This window comes from Miscanthus floridulus, chromosome 8 (assembly GCF_019320115.1).
Source record: "Miscanthus floridulus cultivar M001 chromosome 8, ASM1932011v1, whole genome shotgun sequence".
Taxonomy (NCBI): Eukaryota; Viridiplantae; Streptophyta; class Magnoliopsida; order Poales; family Poaceae; genus Miscanthus; species Miscanthus floridulus.
This window is the reverse complement of record NC_089587.1, coordinates 167,832,061-167,853,085: the sequence shown is the minus strand read 5'-3', so window position 1 is coordinate 167,853,085 and position 21,025 is coordinate 167,832,061. Positions and strand designations below refer to the sequence as shown.

The following is a 21,025-nucleotide window of genomic DNA, read 5'->3' as shown; positions in this document are numbered from 1 at the left end:
AGATCAAGGTTGTTCCCGAAGGAGAGGAAGAGGAAGGCACCATCACCACTTGAGCATCCAAGGATGACCATTGCCCTTCTAGAGAAGAAGATTGAAGACCTCTCTGATGTAGTTTATACCCTAGAGCAGAGGCTTGATGAAGAACATGTTCATCGCAAGAGCTTAAAAGAAGACCCAAATACTTTAAATCACTTCGTTGTCAAATCTAGGAAGGAGAATTAGATAGTTATTTTGATAAGGCACGAGTGTTAGGTTAAAATGTGTGATATCGTATGTTTAGGTTTGTCGCTTAGCTCAGATGTTAGACTAGTCGAAAGTTTGTGTTAGCTAGATAAAAGTTTGTGCTTAGTTTGTGCTTTTGTAATAAAGTGCCTTATTGAAATTAATGGAGTCATATTATTATTTGCTCTCTATTTCTTTGTATATGTGTTTGTCTCCATATATTGTGCTGGAAGTTATATAGGGAAACAAGTGTGGGGGAGACACACCGCAACAATAAGACGTAATTTAATCGTGAAAATCATGAAATTCGGAAAAGTAATAAGTCAAGAACCATGTACAACAAAGCGGGCCTCTAGCAGACCCTAGAGTGGGCCGCCCAGCCTCCTCTATGGGCTGCCCGGCCCATCACTACACCGCCTTGCCTCACGCTTGGTCCACAGTCAAGTTTGCGGCCCATACACTCTGTTTTCACATGTTTTGCTTTCTATTTCGAACCGAATTGAAAATCACTTGATAAAACAACTTAAAACATGAGGAAAGGTTATTTCAGTAATGACTTAAGGATAGACTTACATAATACTTTTCCTAAAAGTCATGCTACTGTTGGGAACTTATTATTAGGGACCCCATGTCACTTAAGTTGTTGTGGAATGAGATATAGTAGAATAATGAGAACTTGATTCTTGATGTCTTGTTATTGGAGAATTTTATTTCAAAAAGTAAAATGAATAGCTACACCTCTCCTTTGTGGTAAATAATGTCCTACCCGAGCCGTACATGATATATAGACTAGAGAAACCTTCTACATATACTATTGTCATGGTGTTAAGTTTGGTCAAACCTTGTGACCCTTGTTGAGAAACTTATCAAGCTCTCACGATCAAGATCACGTACACTCCACATATATCTGTTGCTCCTACACTAAGAGTACGCAACAACATGTTTTCCATCCACCCAAAACTATTCTACTCCTACACTAGGAATAGACACAAAAATATGATTGTTAGGATATATGCTCCAAGTTCTTATAAATGTCTCTCTTGAAAAGTTTCAATTGCAGAAAAATAAACATGGGCTATGCAAAAGTTATTCATGAAAGAAAAAGAAATGAAAAAATGGACAAGTGTCCAAGATATCTAAAAGAATGGGTACTTAGATGCCTGCCTAAAAAAAGAGAAAGATGAATAAGATAGCCCATATTTTCTTACAAAAAGTTTTTCAAGTTTTAATCAAGAGAGACATGTTTCAAGGAGTATAGTATAATTAGGTTAGCCACCATATACATATTCCACACACATGCACATTTTTTATCTAAGAGTATGACATTTTTCTCCTTGGATCCTTGTTTTGACTTTATAATATATGCAATGCAAGTATGTTCTTACATTTATCTCTACCTGAGCTCCACATAAAGATTTAAAAGGTAGGTAAAAAGAAGGCAAAGTCATTAATGCCTTGGTGAGGATCCAAAAATACTACATATATAGAGTGATTTGAGAGTATCACAAAAGGAGAAGGTGAGCCATGTCTTGTTTTCAAAAATCTTAAAATGTTTCTCCAATTGACTTGACTGAAGGAAGATGTTGATCTGTTTCAAGCTGTTCCACTCTTCAACCGCCCAAAGTTTCATGATAGACACTTTGAGTCCCACAGTGCATGTATGACTAGGAATGATTTTATGTTGATGCCTTGTCCTAAGGTTATGTCTTGAGTAATTCATCCTTTTATTGAGGACGAGTAAAAGCCTAAATGTGGAGGAGTTTGTTGACGGTAGTTAACATTCATCATAAACCATCAATATACCTTGCATAAATGACTAAAATAAATCACCAACATAGACTTAGTGGTTTAAACTAACAAATTCCATGAGTTTTGGTGAATCTGTATTTCCAACAGGATTTAATCAGAAAACCATCAAGGAGACCTATTCATCAAAGGAAATCACGGAATTCCACCATAGGATCAATGTGGGAAGGTTCCAGAAGACTCCAGAAGGCTCTCCATTGAAGTAGGGCTCGACCCACTGACATGTGGGGCCGCTTGGCCCCGCCTAGAGGCCGCCCGGCCCCCTGTGGGCCCCACCTATCATCCTCTTTGTTATGTCGGTTCTTCACTGTCTCCTAGGATGCATCTTCACTGTTTATTCAAGTCGGTTTGATTCGAGGGCTCAGGATTGATGCTCCGACCTATATATATCTGTCTGTACCCCCTAGGGTAGATGCCTCATTTGATCCTGAGAGCTGAGAAGCCAGAAACCCTAATTTATATGTCCACCAGGATCAGGGCTAGCAATCAATAGAAGATTAGTCCTCGAATGATCTAGTCTTATATTAGAGATAGAGATATAGAGTGAGAGGGAAGAGTTTTGGAGGAGTCCCAGCCTGTCGATGCTCTCTCTACGGCTTGTACCCTGGCGGAATTAAGTTTTTTTGAGCTTGCTTCTGAGATTTCTCTAGTAATCGACTTCTACTTCAAGTAAGCATTTTGTTCATATTATTCTTTAGGTTTGTGACTCTCTTTTGAGTACTTTAATCCTTGTAGCTCCTGGGTTAAAGTAGTATTCGTAGTGTAAGCGTGGTGCTTAGACTCGGTTACTCGTGGATGTACCCTATTTTTTGGATCGGTGGTAGCTCGCGAGGGTGACTCTTATAGCCTCGTTGAATCCTCTGTATCCCTCCTCCCGTTAGTAGGCCTAGCAGTACTTTGTTACTATAGGAAACATACTCTGCTTGTGTTTTCTCTAGTAATATCCCTAGAATTGAAGAATAGAAGATAAAGCTTACCGAAGTTGGAACTAGAAGACCTTAGCAGTCTCCTCTACGCTCCTATTATCTAGCCTTGATTGTGAAGTAGAGTTAAGTTAGAATTGGTTATTTTCACCCCCGTTCCTTTGGGTTCGATATAAAATTGGGTTACTCTCGGTGAAGTGCTATAATGGTATAATATCTGTGCGCTTGCGGATTATTCTGTGTGCATTAATTTATATAAACAATGAGCAAGCTCGTCGAATTCGGGTCCACCTCATCTATAGAGTCTCTCATCCTTCTACGAAGACTTCGTAAATATTCTTCTCTGTCATTCCGTTGCTCGAGCCTCAGACAAAAAAACATCGCGCGCTCGCCTCCCATGCCGCCGCGCCTCTAGCTCCACTCGCGCCACCGCTCCCGCTCTTGCCTCCCCTTCCTCTCTCCCCACGTGGTGGCGCACTGACCGGGCCCGAGCGCGGCCACCTCTACGGGATGTACGCAACCGGAGTTCTCAAACCGCCGTCGTCGTTGCCGCCGCGCTGCCGTCGCATATAACGCTTCCTCGTCCGAGCCGTCGCCACCAAATCTCCTGGCAACGCCCCACGTCTTCTAGGTCTAACTCCCTCCGCCTGGTGTGTATCTTTCACCTGGCACTGCCAACCCTAGCCAACTCTCCTTTCCCTCGCCCATCCAGGGGCAGGCCTAAGGCCCCTAGGACCCAGGCCTTAGTCGTTGGCCCAGCAACTCTTTATGCCCCATATAATTTTTAGGCCCATTAGTCAAGGCCCATTGCCAAAAGGACTAGGGTATGCATCTGGCCGTGCCACACCCGAGGTCCGAGGCCTCGACCGCGGCCCCATTGCCCCAACCGCCGCCCTTCGACACGGAGCCACGGACACCGGACGCCGGACGGGAGAGGAGAGAAGCAGAAGCGGGCGCCACTGCGCCGTCCGCCGTCCGTTGAGGTCGTCGGGTGCCAGCCTCCGCGGCTCCGCCACCGCCCACCGCAGGCACACGCGCCGGGGTTGGATAGGTCGACGCCGCCGGTGCCCAACAGGCCGCAGAAGGAGGCGGCCCGCGTCGTCTAGTTCTAACTCCAGCCTCGCTGCCGCAATCACCTCCGCCTGGTGTGTCTCTTCCACATCGCACTGCCATAGCCGACAAACCCTAGCCCAACTCTCCCTTCCCTCGCCTATCCCACTCCTTTCGTCCGATTCGAGGAGGCGAACGGAGGGGCTGGGGCATGGCGACCGATGGTCAGCTCAGGGAGTGGGTCTCCGACAAGCTCATGAGCCTCTTGGGCTACTCCAAGAACGTCGTCGTCCAGTACGTCATCAGGCTTGGTACGCTGCGTTCGTCGAGCTCCTTCCTTTTCATGTTGCTCGATTCTGTTCCTCTTCTGTTTGTTGTTGTTCTTACTATGGGATCACGTGCGTGCATTCCCAGCGAAGGAGTGCTCTTCAACCGGTGACCTCGTGGGCAAGCTCGTCGAGTTCGGGTTCACCTCGTCTGCGGAGACCCGTACCTTCGCGTCGGATGTCTACGCCAAGGTTCCCCGCAGGGCCAGCGGCATCAGTGTATGTTTCAACTTCCTTCTTACATTATTCTTCCCGTCTCATTTTGTGATGGTTCCTTGTTCGTGGATAAAATACTTCTTTTTGTTTGCTCCAGAATTACCAGAAGCAGGAGAGGGAGGCGGCAAAGCTTGTCCAGAAACAGAGCACTTACAAACTGTTGGCCGACGAGGATGACAATACTGACAACCAGACACCAAGTCAAAAGACCTCAACAAATCCATCATCTAAGAGTCGGAAGCATTTCAGGAAGAAAGCAGATCAAGACAGTGGTGATGATGTATGACCCAAGTGCTAACAGCCCCCCACCCCCCTCCGCTTTTACATAGAATGACTCAAATTGAGATGTTATGTTTAGGAAATAGTAGCAAAAGATTCTGGAAGGAATGTCCGTCGGCGAACAGAAGAGGAGGATGAAGAAGGTGGTGACAGCCGTTCTGATGTATGTCTTCTTCTAGGACTAATATTTTGTTGTACATTAAAGTATGGAATTATTGATTTGTCAGCTACTACCTCCACCCCATAGTATAGCTACTTCTGGGTTTGTTTTAAGTCAAAAAACTATATGTTAACTTCAACCAAGTTTGTACAAAAATAATTAACATATATGATACCAAGTTTGCGAAAAAACTATACAGAGGGAGTAGTATTTATTGTTGAATCTGATTTATTTGATGCCTTGTAGGAAGAGAAAGAAAGGATTAGAGATCAGCAGGAAAAGGCCCAGCTAGAAAGGAACATGAGAGAAAGAGATGCAGCTAACACAAGGAAGGTAATTATCCAATTAGCTGATACTTCTTGCTTTGTGTCTATTTCTTTTGGAGAACAAACAGATTATAGTCGTAGAGTTGAAAAGTATATTCCAAATGAAAACACAGAAGACCATAAAATCAAAATATGACAGGATCTTGATTGCCCAAATATGTATTTTGATCAGCACTTTCAGTGTTGATATTTTTTTATGCTCCAATTGTAGGAATACCATTTAGTTAGCAATATATCAAAGTTCAGGAAACATTTCTGCTTCTTGTGAGCTTTACAAAGTTAAAATGAATCTAACGAAGCCGTGCTTTTCCCCTCACTCTGCCATCTGGCGGTAGCAATATATCACTTGAGGTTAGTTCACAGTTTGATTGATGGTTCTGGGAGCCCAAAAATAGTAAGGTCACTTGTGAGTTTTGCAATTTTTACATGCTGAGAAACAACAATACCTCACAAAGTTCTTCCAGCAATCATGTTTCTGATCTTCTTAGTTTGTACCTTTATTCAGTTTTCTTAGAAAATAGCTGTCTTATAAGGGAGGTGTGATGTTTAATTGATTGTTCCTGGACATCCATATGAAGGGAGAAGGTGAACCTTTTTTTTCCCAGCTGGATCTTTTTCTCAAACCAGCAGAAGAGCTGTCCGTCATTATACTATATTAAGAAGATACAAAGTACAAAACAACCACAGCAGGGCATTTACACACACAACCCACACAACTAAACTAAAAAAGATAATGAAGAAAAACCCAAGAGGGGTTATAGAAGTGCAAGGTAGAACACTTTTAAAGGATCTAGCAGAACTCTGAGCCAAAGGGATTCCAACTCAACGCCTCCTGCACAACACCTTCCAGTGGAGCCCTCTCAAATCCCCTGATGCTAGGGTTTTTTCCTCGAAAAACATATTCGTTATGGTGTTCCCCAATGTTATCAAGTCGTCTAGTCGCTATGGGACTGACCAGGTGACTAGTCACGATTAGTTGTCGACCAGAGCCCTGGTCGGTCCTAGTCGTCCTATATATTAGTGTCTCTCTCTCTCTCTCTCTCTCTCTCTCTCTCTCTCTATATATATATATATATATATATATATATATATATATATATATATATATATATATAATATTATATGTTCTAGAATCGAGTCGCGGTCTCCTCGCATTGCACAAGCGAGGGTAAGGCTTGCCACTGACACCCTTCCCCAGACCCCGCACAGAGCGGGAGCTCTCTGCACTGGGTACGCTCTAGAATACAAATCAACCATGAAGATAATTCTATGGAGGTGGCTGCATGTAGGCTTGCAAATTGGGCTAAAAAACATGAGCTCAAGTGGTCTAAGCCATCCCAGATGCAGCCCATGTCCTAAGCTGCCCAGCAATTCCATTCTATTTCTGGTTGTCCACAACCTAGTTGTCCGACTAATCGGACGACCGGAAAACTAATCAGCCTAATTGAGTTGTAGCCCCTAGTCGAGTCCAGGATACTGACTAGGACGACTAATCACGATTAATCGGACGACTTGATAACACTGGTGTTCCCCAAGGGACCATGTTACCAACATGACCAAAGACCCTTGCACCAACGAGTATTAGCCAAAAGCATTGCCTTGAGACACCAATTTTGGTTGGATAGAAAATATTGGCTCCTGGGCAATGCCTGGACTAAACCAACTGACTGTAGGATTGCCCAAGCCTGTTTGGTGAGGATGCAACTGGATCTAGATATTGGTTCCTCTTATAATTATCTATTTTACTCCAGATGTTCTATGGACACAATCATGTTCCAGTCATGGATTTCGTGTATTCTAAATCACACTGAACTGTACTAGCATACAACAAGTTCTTCTTTTGAAGGAATCTTGTTGATGATTCCATACATTGCTTCTCTGTTTTAGAAATCAATCATGTTGAAATGTTTTCTTCCCATAAAAAGAGTAGCTGGATAACAAGTGATGTGACTTACTTGATTTGTAAATTTTATGATTTCTAGAATGTAGATTTGGATGTGCCTTTTGGTTTAACGCATTAAGCCAAATAGTGGCCTACTATTAACAGTTGTTTCATTTTTTTTCCACCACGGACAAACCGAATTTCATCGGACAAATCGAATTTCATTACTATTACGCAATGAAATTACAGGAGTTCAACGTACGCCACGTTACCACACAATTGTTGCTTCATGGGGGATAGCTTTACTTTGATTCTTAACCTTGTACATTTTTTTCTCTCGCCATTTGTAGTTTAATTTTTATGTTATACTTGATGTATCTGGCAACAAATTTAATCAAGTTATTTCATGATTTGACCTCCATCTAGTCCACTAAATGTGCAGGGAAAGTTTGGTGCGACTGAGAATTCTAGAAAGTAACCATGAGAGCTTGATAATAAAATGGATAAATGTTCAGTTCACCTGTGTGCCAAGTCAATATATCTGGATAACTTTTGTGATGTTCCTTTTCTTAAGATAGTTTATGGGAAGGTTGACTCCTGATGGTTGGTCGTGATTCGTGCATCATTTGCCAACTAGATTTGCACAACACATTCTTCTGAATGTCATGACTTTATTTCTTTCTAAACATATTGTTTTACGTGAAGTTTTAAACTGATACTTTTGTTACTTGGTTTGTTTCCTTTAGTTGATGGAGCGACAATTATCTAAGGAAGAACAAGGTATGACGCTTGAACCTATATAGTTCACACGCCAGCTTAATTATTTATCTTCGCAGAATGTTATTGATACAAGGTCATTGACAGAAGAGCTTACTAGAAGATCTCAAGCAATGGACAAGAATGACACATCTGATATGAGGTTTTCACCTTGCAACTCCAATTGGTTTTCAGTTGACTTATTGTCATAACTTTCTTTTGCTGTCTTACCAATTGCTTTGATAATTAATTAGCTTAATTTACTTGATTCATTGCAATATTGAAAAAGCTTGTTACTGAAAATAATTGCCACATAACAATGGAACTTTCAAGTTAGGAAAAGAGAACAAACAATGCAATAAGAATTCAAGAGAAATTGTATTGAATTATGACTGGAAATAATTTAGCAGAAGTGTTGAGTTGTGAGTCCAATTGTTCAATTTTTCTAATTTTTATGGCGGTTTCAACTTTGAGAGAAGCGGTAGAGTCTTAGCACCTGTGACCGGAAGGTCCCGGGTTTGAGTCGCGGTCTCCTCGCATTGCATAGGCGAGGGTAAGGCTTGCCACTGACACCCTTCCCCAGACCCCGCACAGAGCGGGAGCTCTCTGCACTGGGTACGCCCTTTTTCAACTTTGAGAGAACTTGTTTCATGTCGAAAAAAACTTGACCAACCTAGGAGGAACTAGGTGTAATTACATCTTAGAAGCAATAGGCACCGATTAGAGTTGAAGAGGACTGAACCCGTGGTCGTAGGGGTGTACAACCATACCTCCCACCCAGCTAGGATTAGTTCCAACTTGTTGGTTCAGGAAAGTCAGCTACTTGCATCCTATTGATATTGTTGACAATCAAAATTTGCCAAAAGAGGTAAACCTGGGCTGATTCTGGGGAAACTTGTTTCCCGAATTGGACTTCACCATTGTGTTTATCTTGTCGAGACGATCAAAATGCATATATAGAAGGCCAAATTTGGAGTCTGGATGAGGAAATTACATTCCAGGGAAGATCCAGCCTGTGGAAACTGGTTTCCAAAACAGGATAAGCCAGTTTTGAAACCAGCCCAGATCTGTTTGAGTTGTGTTTTGGTACCATTGTAAGGGATCTCGACCCCGCACGGGATAAGTCCACCCCACTATATAAATATAAAGGGCCATGGCCGATTGAGGGCATCCAGTCGATCAAATCAATCTATGGTTTTTTTTATCTTTTTACCTTTTATGGCTTTTACCTTTTCCTCTTTGCCCTAATCTCTTTCACCCCGCATATGCTGTTCTGCAAGCATCTCGATGGTGGTTGTGAATGTCCTAGGTATCCTTGATGACCCTAGAACAACCCTAGGTGTGCCTCCCTGACGCGCTCCTTCTGGGTAGGCATTTCTAGGTTCTTCATGGCAGATCTTCGCGCTTCGTCGGGAATAGATCCTCGAGCAGTCCTCATGCGATCTGAGCATGCTAGCCCTTTGGGTATAGGACCAGATTTGCGTCGACAGATATAATGAACCTTGTGGTGGATTATACATTCCATGCATCCAACCGAATGCTTAGATTCTATGGTAGAATGGTGAAACCACAATATTGATTATTTACTTCTGATGCTTATGATTTGTGACTAGAACCAGGTATTGAGTAACATCTAAGTTTGAAACATATTTGATATGGTGGTGTTTCAGTAGAAGTTTGGTGTACTGAAAGAAGTAGGTGTAACAGATTAATAGTATAAATGAAACATGGACCCGTTCTTTCTCTTGGAAATTGAATGGTTGTTTGTGCCCACTAACAAATAATTACTGTGCTGCTTTTGTTATATAGTATTCTTGTATTCTTTAGGTACCATAATCGATGATTGTATTGCCTTTGCTACTGTTGCATGTCTTATAGTTATTTTCTTTAATCTGGACATTTACTTTATCCCCTTTGCTACTGTTGCATGTCTTGGGTACAAAGAAGATTCAAGTTACAAATCAAAAAGATTTTGAGATTACTTTGTAATGACTTCACTCTGTAATGTCTTTCTCTTTAAATCAATGTGCAGAAAATTCTCAAGGCAAGCATACCTGCAAAAGCGACGGGACAAAAAAATTGAGGAAATTCGGTCAGTACAAGAATACTTCTTATATGTGGGTTAATTACTGTAGATTTTGGTGTCTAGATGTTTGATTGTGCAGGTACTAACATTGTTTTTGTGATATATATGCAGTGATGAAATTCTGGACCACCAGTACATTTTTCAGGATGTGAAACTAACAGAGGCAGAAGAAAAGGAGTTGAGGTAACAACTAAATTAAGTCCTACTATGGAGATAAGATATCTCTGAAGCTAATTATGTTTTCCTTTTTTATTAGCTTTGTGCATACATTTCTAGACTCTGCATTCACATGTAAACCCTGACATGAACTGGTTTGTGTCATTGCGTGTGTAGATACAAGATGGATTTATATGGTCTTATCAAGGAACATGTTGAGACTCCTGATGATGTTGGTGAGGTATGTTTTCTTCTTGGATCGATTTGCTCATTTCATAAATGTTAGTTTGGATGTCTGATCACGTTTGATTATTTGAAGTGCATTAAAATATTCCAAATTCAGTGGCTCTATTAAAAAAAGACTCCACCTGCAGGGGTAAGACAGCCCCCGGGCATTGCATTATCTCACGTAGGTCGAGAAAACCCTGAACCCCTGCTGCATCCATACACAGCGGCACCATAGTCTATGTGAGAATGGCCACGATCGGGTCCAGACCTTTTCATGTGGGATAGAATTGGGAACAAACAAGCATGTAGGTGCTGCACTAGTATCTAAAATTCTAGCTTACACAACGCCTTCATGGTGCCTAGAATGTGCATATGTCGTCGCCTAGGTGTCTGCCATAAACGCCTTGCGGAGGGGGGGGGGGGGGGGGGGGGGGGGGGGGGGCGTAGGGCGCCGCGCCTTGTCACAGCGCCTCAAAAACCATGCTTAGGACCATACAACATGCTGTACACATGTTTATTAGTATCTTTAATGTCAACGAGTTTATATACATGCATTTCAGTACAAAATGCCTGAAGCTTATGACATGGGTGAAAATGTCAATCAAGAGAAGAGATTCTCTGTGGCCATGCAGCGGTACAGGTAAGGTTTACATTAGGACCCCTTATGTGCATGATTGCATGCAATTTTCTAGTTTATTCGTGCGTCCTGATATTTTCATGAACAAGCAGAGATCCTGAGGCCAAGGATAAAATGAACCCTTTTGCTGAACAGGAAGCATGGGAAGAACACCAAATAGGTGATGCCGTATATCTGAAACAAACTCCCACGTCTTTCAGCATGATCTCTTTAAGTGTTACCTATGGTCTTCGCTATATATTTCGGAAGAGACTGACATGGAAGAAAACTATGTACTTATTCCAGGAAAATCGAAACTGCAATTTGGATCCAAAGATAAGAAGCCGTCTTCAGATGAGTATCAGTAAGTCGTTCTTTTTGTGCTAAGTTAATCAGTTGTGCCACTAAAGAAAACCATTTGTCTTTTTATCCATTTATTCAAAATCTTGCCTCCTAAAGGGCTGCTTCAAATTATACTTTTTTTTGTGTGTGTGTGTGTGTGTGTGGGGGGGGGGGGGGGGGGGGGGGGTTGTTAATGGAAGTGCCTTGATGCTTTTGGATCACACTCTGAAGCCAGTGCTGGTTATAATATGCATTTTAGAGAGTTGTGTTATAAGCTCAGAGGCTACCCTACGAACATGCATTGGAGCCTGGGTGCTCTATACGTCGGAGCCCTACAGTTTATTATTCTTAAACATGCAAGAGATCTGTGTATCATTATATTAAGAAGAAATAAAGAGGCTTGACCAAAGATCAATCTAGGCTCGGCAAAAGGGCTAAGAGGTGGGAAATTCCTCGAACCCTGTCCAGATCCAAAGTTATAGTTCACCATGGTGACGATCTACCAAAATGGAGAGGAGAGGGAGGGACGAAAGGCCACAGAGGAGAAAGGAAGACCAGGAGATCAGGAGGTGAACTTGTGGGTGGGGAGGCTCTCACTCCACTTTCTCTCATCCTCGGTTCCAGTGCAGTGCCCATTAAACCTGAGTCCTGTGAGCGCTGGAACCAGCATGTTGGGGGCGTAGATCTACCCCTGTTCAACTGCAATGGTGACGATCTGGAAGGGGGTGGTGGTGGTGCTCCATTTGAGCAGGGGAAGGGGACGATTCATCGCCCGAGTGGTCACAGGATGACTGGATGAGAATACGAGACGGTTAGCCGAAAACAAGACGTATGGTCGGGCAGCCATGTTTGATTGGACGCGAAGTACCCAGACAAGCTGTTCTGCCATGCAGGATGCCAATGACCACAAACAAGAACCGGGAGGGTCATGTGCAAGCTTCAACTAATGTCTGAGCTGAAGGCAAAAAGCGATAGTCCTGATTGCCCTGCTTCCATTGTAGTCTGTAGACACAAGCTGCCATAGGACCATCCGGAAGTATGAGAAGATAGTCTGCTGGCGAGGAGGTTGTGAGCGAGAAGAGTCAGTTGGAGCTCTACATCTACAAGAATAGGGTAACTGACAATGTTATAAAAGTTATATTGCTTCAGGGACTTCTGCTACTTAGTTGATGCTATTTGCTACTTACCTAGGAATCTTTGTGGGTCCAAATTTTCTTGAGAACAGACTTTTTTTAACCTAATTCAGCATTCAGCAGTAAGCTATATTTTGTATGTAATGCAAAGAGTTTGTGCATAAATTTTGTTTGAACAGAGCTATTTCTATTGCATGACATTGATGAATAATGTTGACTGCGCCTTTGTCTGACACTTGATTTCTTCTTGTATTACATTTACAACTTCTTAGGTATGTATTTGAAGATACGATTGATTTTGTTAAATCATCAGTCATAGAAGGAACCCAGGTAATCAGTTACATGCTTTTAGTTTCCTTGTTTATCGTGATGTCTTTAAGAGGTATTGTTATCTTACTGAAATTTCCTATTCTAGCCTGAAGACGATTCAGATAAAGAGGACATTGAAGCAAAAGATATTTTGAAAAGGGAGCTCCAGGTGAGTGTGGTTACTGGTCATAGAACATGTAGTCCATATGTGATGTGTAGCCTTTTCTTTTGCTGTGATAGAAGTATAGAACATTGTGTACTTTTCTTGGCAGCTGCATACATTCCTGAAAGATTTATGTTAATATCCTCTTTATTAACAATTCTCCTTTTCTGAACTAGGATGAGCGAAAGACACTTCCAATTTTCAAATTTAGGGATGAGCTGCTTAAGGCTGTAGAAGAGTATCAGGTTTGTGTTGCTTTTGACCTTTTGTAATGATATTGCTTGATGATCATTATTTGGATGACACATGGCATCCATAGATTAAATCATAGAATCTAGGGAAAATTAGTTACGTAGCATCGAAAGATCGCCACATACGAATAATGCCATTAAAAGTTCTGTAAAATAGCATCAAGAATAAATATCACCCTAAACTAGCATTCTGTCACATTTGCTAATATCGCCGTCCACCTGTCTGTCTGATCGACACTTCTTCCTCCTTGCTAACGGTCATGGCAGCTTCCGCTAGGCACAGGTTGCACTGGCCACACTCTAGGGTACATGCCAAGATGCGGGGGGTGCTGCTCTGCAGTGACCCGCGTCTGGCGCCTCTGGACACGTTGAGGCCACCTCCACACCGTGGCCTCGACATGACTCCTCTGTGAACCTCTACATGGCCATCACAGCCGCGAGCGTTGTGGAAACAGTTGCAACCTGCGAGCCACTGCCGCCATCGATGGCGTACAGCGCGTTGGTGTAGGAGCGGCAACGCCAATCAGCAGCAATCCATCGCCAAGCTCTAGCTCCTTTGCAATCCAATCTCTCCTCCTTTGTCTCTCAGCGCCAGCACATGCTTCCCCAAATCCACCAACCAAAGCTACAACAATACCATTTTTCTGGCAAAAGAATACATCTACAACAGTGTCAATGCGTCATCAGGCTGCTTGACGGAATGCTTTGTTTCCATTTTTTTGGGGTAAAGATAGATAATACACTGGGATCCTCTAAATATAGTCCATTTGTAATGTGTTTTTAATATTCAAAATAGAATATGTAATGGATCAAAGATGATACTTTACTTTTAATAAAAGACATACACAAGTATCAAGTAGAACTTTTTGTCAATTAAGTTTCTGGTCTGGCCAAGATTCAAGTATGTAATGTGCAACTCAGCTCTATTGCAATGCCCAAAGGGCCACATATGAAGATGTACAAAGTGCAGATAGCACCCTACACTGAAGTCTAAATACAATATACATATATCTAACCCCGCCCCGCCCCCCCCCCCCCCCCCCCCCCCCCCCCCCCCCCTCATGGTAGTTCAACAGCATTGAGTTTGGAGAGCAAATAGCTATTTGTGTGCCCTAGTCTGTGCTTTCATGAAAATATACTCTAGCTGAACCTCAGAAGGCACATGGTGGAAAGTCATAACATAATCATGCACTTGCGATCTCGTATAGGAAGCATCAATGCCAATGTGTTTGGTGAGTTCATGCTTCACTGGTTCCCTGGCAATATTGATCGCACTAGCGCTATCAGAGGAGAGGGGAGTCGGTGCAGTAACTGGCACAACGAAATCCTCGAGCAGCCATCGTAGCCAAGTCACCTCTGCAGTCACAACTGCCATAGCCCGCAACTGGAACAGAGGGAGCACCAAGAGGAAGACGACCAGAATGAGTAACTGAAGAAGTGGAAGTTAAAGGAACAGGAAAACAGTTGGGTTTTTGTTAGTCTGTAAGGTCTTTTGTGACAGTGGTGCTCGACCTTGAAAGGTCTGCAATTGTCGTGTTATGTTTCGTTCTATAGACTGTAATATGGTGGGTTTATCGTAGTCTAGCTCCTGGGGGCTATCTGATTCTGAGGCAGAGCTTCAGATATGCTGGAGACAGTCGCCTGTTATCTTTCTTCTTTGGTTCTTCAGACGCATGTATTTCCGTTTCACTGAATGGAAATGGGGCTAGCCTCGTGTGGAAAAAAAGGAGCTGGGCATAGTGGACCTAAGTAGGAGAAGAAACAAATTGAACTCAAGATGTGGATAGTATGAGAAATGTCAGGACGAGTGATACCAAGATAGACAAGACTCCCAACAAGATGACAATACTGAGTGGGATCGTTGAGAGGCACACCATCAGTGGGGCACAAGTGAACACCAAGCTCCATAGGTGTATCAGCTGTGTGAGTATTAGTGAGAGCAGCACAGGAAAGGATATCTTGAATGTATTTTCTTGGGAGGGGTAGATGCCATCAGGCGTAGAAGAGACCTCAATACCAAGGAAGTGACTAAGGGGTCCCAAATCAAACCTCAATACTAAAGTCTAAATACAATATATCAATGTCGACAAACTACCAAACTCAGATCGTATCTAGGACCAAACTGATCCACTCTAGGTTCATAGCTATAGGAATTTGGACTTTAGTTGATGTTCTGACAACCTCAGTTCTCTTTGTAGGTTATCGTCATAGTGGGCGAGACTGGGTCTGGTAAAACAACACAAATACCTCAGTACCTTCATGAGGCTGGGTATACTGCGAAAGGAAAGGTAAGATATCCATAAGCTCCATTACTCTAGTGAGAATATGGCGAGCATTGTCTGTGTATGTTTTGGTTGGTCTTATACACGAATATAGAAGAGGATCTGTATGGGCTTCTCCCTAGTAGCTCTCTGAGCTCCAGTTTCATGAAATGTGCAAGTAGCAAGTAGGTTAGGTTTAGGCCATGATGTTTGTTTGCCTATATTTACAGCCTGCACTAAAGGTACTTAATTTTGTGCAGGTTGCATGTACTCAACCTCGTCGAGTGGCTGCCATGAGTGTTGCAGCAAGAGTATCTCAAGAAATGGGTGTTAAGCTTGGACATGAGGTTTGATTTTTTTTCTTAATTCTAATGTCACATAGTTCATAATAGGAATTTCATTCAATCGATATTCTATCATATCATCTGAAATTTGTAATAACTACTGTTCAGGTTGGTTACTCTATAAGATTTGAGGATTGCACTTCAGATAAAACAATTATTAAGTACATGACTGATGGAATGCTTCTGAGGGAGTTCCTTGGTGAACCAGATTTGGCTAGCTATAGGTATCCATTTATGAAAGCAGCTGTGTTTGTTCCTCCCCCAAAGTATCACAGACCTTTCTTATGTCTGTTTCTTTATTTTTGCTGCAGTGTTGTCATGGTTGATGAGGCTCATGAGCGTACCCTCTCCACTGATATCTTATTTGGTCTGGTGAAGGTTAGCTAGCTTGATGTATTGCATTGCAACTACATTTGATACAAACTCAAAATGTTACCATGTACATTAATATGGTTTTCCTGCCTTCAGGATATTTCTCGTTTTCGACCAGACCTGAAGTTGCTCATTTCTAGTGCCACCCTTGATGCAGAAAAATTTAGTGACTACTTTGATTCAGCTCCTATTTTCAAGATACCTGGGAGGCGATACCCGGTTGAAATTCATTATACAAAAGCCCCAGAGGCTGATTACATAGATGCAGCAATTGTCACTGTTTTACAGATACATGTGACACAACCCCCTGGAGATATCCTGGTGTTTCTCACAGGTCAGGAGGAAATTGAAACAGTTGATGAAATCCTTAAACACAGAACAAGGGGCTTAGGCACCAAAATTTCAGAATTAATTATATGTCCCATTTATGCAAATCTGCCTACCGAGCTTCAAGCTAAGATATTTGAGCCAACCCCCGAGGGTGCCCGTAAGGTGGTTCTGGCCACTAATATAGCAGAAACTTCATTAACCATTGATGGTATAAAATATGTTATTGATCCAGGCTTTTGTAAGATCAAATCATACAATCCCCGCACAGGAATGGAATCTCTACTTATTAATCCTATCTCAAAAGCTTCAGCAAACCAGAGGGCAGGAAGATCTGGACGCACTGGACCTGGAAAATGCTTCCGTCTATACACGAGTTATAACTATATGCACGACCTAGAAGATAATACTGTTCCGGAGATCCAACGAACCAATCTTGCGAATGTTGTGCTTACACTCAAGAGTCTTGGTATTCATGACTTGGTTAACTTTGACTTCATGGATCCACCTCCATCAGAAGCCCTATTAAGGGCTCTGGAACAACTTTTTGCTCTCAGTGCACTCAACAGTCGTGGAGAGTTGACCAAGACTGGAAGAAGAATGGCAGAATTTCCACTGGATCCTATGTTGTCGAAGATGATTGTTGCTTCAGAGAAATATAAGTGTTCTGACGAGATCATCTCCATTGCATCCATGTTGTCAATTGGCAATTCTATATTTTATCGTCCGAAGGACAAACAAGTTCATGCAGATAATGCAAGGTTGAACTTTCACACTGGCAATGTTGGGGACCATATAGCACTACTAAATGTATGATTCCCTGCCTGTTTACTTTTGTAAGCATACACACACACGCACACACCTTTATATGGTCAATGCTAGCTTATTCTTGCAGGTGTATAATTCTTGGAAAGAAACAGACTATTCAACTCAATGGTGTTACGAAAACTATATACAGGTCTTTACCTGCCCGTACTTATTATCCTCAGGGTTAATTTCTTGGCCTGAAAAAGCTCTTGTTATCTTGTTATCTGATCAGCCAGTAAACGTTCTCTTTTATTATTTATTTTTCATATTTTCTCAGAAGGTATATTTGTACATAAGAAATGGAAAATGGTGGGGATGACTTAGATATTGTAAACAAAGTATTGATGAAATAGGGTGGAGAATCTCACCTGCTGTTAGTGCATTATTGAAATTTGATTGTTGGTCCCTTGGGAAAAACTTGCTTTTAATGCTTGCTGTACCCAAAAAATCCTGTGACCACTGGTTAGTTAATGGTTTTTGTTTCCCTGAATATACCTCAACAGTACGGGCTGCTTATATTCTCTGCTTATGGGCCCAACTTTCACTAGGCTGTCTTGTAACATTCTTGCGAATTTCAACTATATTTGTCTGAATACCCCTCTTCCCAATACACATCATGGGTCATGAACATTGAATTACCGTGAAAAGAAATATTTGTTAGTCATATAGGAGTATTATATTCCAAAACCTTGATTCCCATAAAGCCAATGTGAAATTATTTAAAATTGTGATTGTGAGTGGAATCAAAATTCTATAATATCTAATTAGATATGAGTGGAATCAGCAAGCAGCTGCGTATTATCTTATTGTGTCTTAGGTTCATAAGCTACGCTAATATGTTCATCAAAAAGATCTCGCTACTGCTAGAAGATGTGAATTTGAGACAATTCCATTAGAGTGCTTTAGGGTGGGGTTACACATATAAAGTTTCCTTAGTGTTTCAACGCTGCCTAGAGGTTCGTTTCAACGCTGCCTAGAGGTTCAAGATCCATGACGCACTGGATACACTGTTCAATTACTACTACATTCTACTGTTACGCTATAGTATTTCTATGTGCTTCTTCACAACACTAGCAGTCATCAGCATTCTGGTTTTTATAGAACTTCAGATGCTTCTGCCCGTAGTTGTAGCTGTAATGCTCTAGTACCTAAGTTATATATTCGAACTTTTATAATCTTGGTTAGTTGACATAGCATCCGCTGGAGTATACATGTCAAAGGACAGTTATTGTTTCTAGCTATCAGCCTTGTAACAGAATTCATCTTTACACAGTAGTTAAAAATTATCTGTTGATCCTTGATTCTGCAAATTTATGTGGTAAAATTATCATTGGATAATTCAGGTGCGCAGCATGAAGAGGGCAAGAGATATTCGGGATCAACTAGAGGGGCTTATGGAAAGAGTTGAGATTGAGATTTGCTCAAATGCCAGTGATTTAGATGCTATTAAAAAAGCTATAACATCAGGTATGAGCCTTTGGGGTATTCTTCAGTGCTTTCTAACAATGATGCAATTGCTTCATGTGTGCTGTAGGTTTCTTCCATCATTCTGCACGGTTGCAGAGGGATGGTACATATAAGACTGTCAAGAACCCTCAGACCGTACATATCCATCCTAGTTCAGGATTAGCGGAGGCAAGTTCATTTGATTGTACATCGTCTCATTTTCATAGCATTCATAGTTCTACCTTTCTTCTGCGAGTTTTAGTTATGATCTCTTGTGTTATGTGCTTATATATGCTGTATGCAGATACGGCCGCGGTCGGTAGTATACCACGAATTAGTTCTCACAACAAAAGAGTTTATGCGCCAGGTATGCCCTGTTATTCAGAATCTCATTAAGACCTGTAGGAGAATTTGTTGTATATTGATGTGACAATGGACATACTGTGGCACTGCAGGTGACGGAACTGAAGCCTGAATGGCTGGTAGAGATAGCACCACATTATTACCAACTAAAGGACGTGGAAGACTGTAAGGCTTGATTGTGATGCCATTAATCGCTCAACCTAGTTTTTGTTGTATGAGCTATGACTTAAATGCATCTTCCTTTTTCATGCACAGCTGGAACAAAGAAGCTACCAAAGGGCCAAGGACGAGCTGCATTGTAGCTAGGACCCATGGATGTTTTGTGTTGGACTCAGCCTAGGAGCATCAGGCTTTGAGTGAAGATGTATATAACTCCTTATATTGAGAACGCAGCGAACATGATAGATGATGTCACTATTCACTGTCCTGCTTAGGTTTCAGAGTAGCCGATTGTTCATGTAAATTATGACATGAAGACATGCATGTGAACTGCTATAATTATCATACTAGAGGGAGCGCTGGCATACGGCGTTTGGGGTTGCTAGCCGCCAAGCTGTTGGGACTATTGTCCAAGAAAATGCACATGTGCCTTGCCTCGCCGGCCTCTTGGTTAGGGACGTAGGGTGGACAAGGGCCTATCCCGGCAAGGATAAATTTGGGATTTTTCCTAGAATATGGGAATCTGCAAAAACATAAGTTGTGAATCTTTCTATAAATGGGTTGGTCATATTGGGGAAAATGGATGGGTTGGAGTGGAATCGTCAGTTTTTGAATCTGAATAATTCAGTCACGGTCCACTAACTTGTTTGGTTTACGGTGTTTGTTTGCTGTCCTAACAATATCATCACCTGGCTTAGGAAGCGTGCCCACGCGTTGGATCCTTGAAAATGTCTAGCAAGCCGTCCCTAGGCCAAGATGTAACCTAAAAAGCCGTTTTAGGTGCTCGCTGGAGCTGTCTAGTTTTGGTATCATGGCCTTAGTTGTTGGAATTTGCATGTTTGGATGCAATCCTGCTAATGGGCTTAAACCTACCCAAAACCCACCCCTCCCCATAGTTGCTGTCTACTCTTGAATATTGGTATTTGCTAGTGGACATGACTGCTGGAGGCTCGAGGAAATAAATGGGCCTGATGGTGAGAGCTTAGAAGTTAATTTGTTCTAGGACAATTTTCAGCATAAAAATCTATTCTTTTAAGGACAAAAAGGATTCACTCTGTAATAGAAGAATTACCTTCTCAGGTCCTTTTAAGTGTCGTTTTCACATATCGATGAGTTAAATGTATTTAACTTTGACTGAATATATACAAGAGATTACTACTATTTATGGGGCGTAATAAGTATCAGTTAATTAATCATTGGATATACTTTTATAATACACTTATTTAGAGATGTAAATGTTAATCATTTAATATATTTCTATTAGATCTGGTTAAACTTAAGAAAGTTTGACCTATACAGAAATCTAGGTGATACTTAAAAAGGGGAAAAAAGGGAATATATTGAGTTATTCTTTCAGTTATATTATTATATTATTTTATTAATGATTACTAGTATATTTAAATCTGCACCCACTGATTTCCCACAATAGTAGAATGCATGTTGAATTCATGTCTAAACTACGGACGGATGGTCAACACAAGAAGACAAATGTGGAAAGATGAGTATGGGGATTTCAAATATTTAAAAACTTGTGTACGTTATCTCCAAATTTCATGTCCACCGAAAGGAAATCCAGAGTTAATCAGGGACTTGAAAACCGGTGGATTTGTCGACAAAGAGCGCAAAGTCAAATCCCACACAAAAAAGTCAGTGCTGCGGTGGGCTGACACACCCTGCATTTAATAAACCCGTCTGAACCGTGGACTTTGCCAATCC

General features: G+C 41.7%; 1 protein-coding gene across 1 annotated transcript; it reads left to right on the top strand.

Annotated features, from left to right (window-relative positions):
- The first annotated feature begins 3,816 nt into the window (after window positions 1-3,816).
- Window positions 3,817-19,896, top strand: LOC136477503 (pre-mRNA-splicing factor ATP-dependent RNA helicase DEAH1-like). Its single transcript, XM_066475686.1, has 27 exons — window positions 3,817-4,312; window positions 4,416-4,546; window positions 4,641-4,823; window positions 4,902-4,985; window positions 5,229-5,315; window positions 7,937-7,970; window positions 8,055-8,109; window positions 9,979-10,038; window positions 10,144-10,215; window positions 10,366-10,429; window positions 10,977-11,056; window positions 11,146-11,213; window positions 11,339-11,396; window positions 12,780-12,837; window positions 12,923-12,985; window positions 13,156-13,224; window positions 15,429-15,518; window positions 15,752-15,838; window positions 15,944-16,059; window positions 16,147-16,213; window positions 16,304-17,344; window positions 17,430-17,492; window positions 18,685-18,808; window positions 18,876-18,976; window positions 19,092-19,154; window positions 19,243-19,315; window positions 19,406-19,896. The coding sequence occupies exons 1-27, from the start codon at window positions 4,213-4,215 to the stop codon at window positions 19,450-19,452; spliced, it is 3,138 nt and encodes a 1,045-aa protein (XP_066331783.1). The 5' UTR covers window positions 3,817-4,212; the 3' UTR covers window positions 19,453-19,896.
- The last annotated feature ends 1,129 nt before the right edge of the window (window positions 19,897-21,025 follow it).

Coding starts and splice junctions, on each gene's coding strand:
- LOC136477503 (XM_066475686.1), top strand. CDS start 4,213: ATGGCGACCGATGGTCAGCTCAGGGAGTGGGTCTCCGACAAGCTCATG. Junction 10,039..10,143: donor AAAAAAATTGAGGAAATTCG/GTCAGTACAAGA, acceptor ATATATATGCAG/TGATGAAATTCTGGACCACC. Junction 11,057..11,145: donor GTGGCCATGCAGCGGTACAG/GTAAGGTTTACA, acceptor ATGAACAAGCAG/AGATCCTGAGGCCAAGGATA.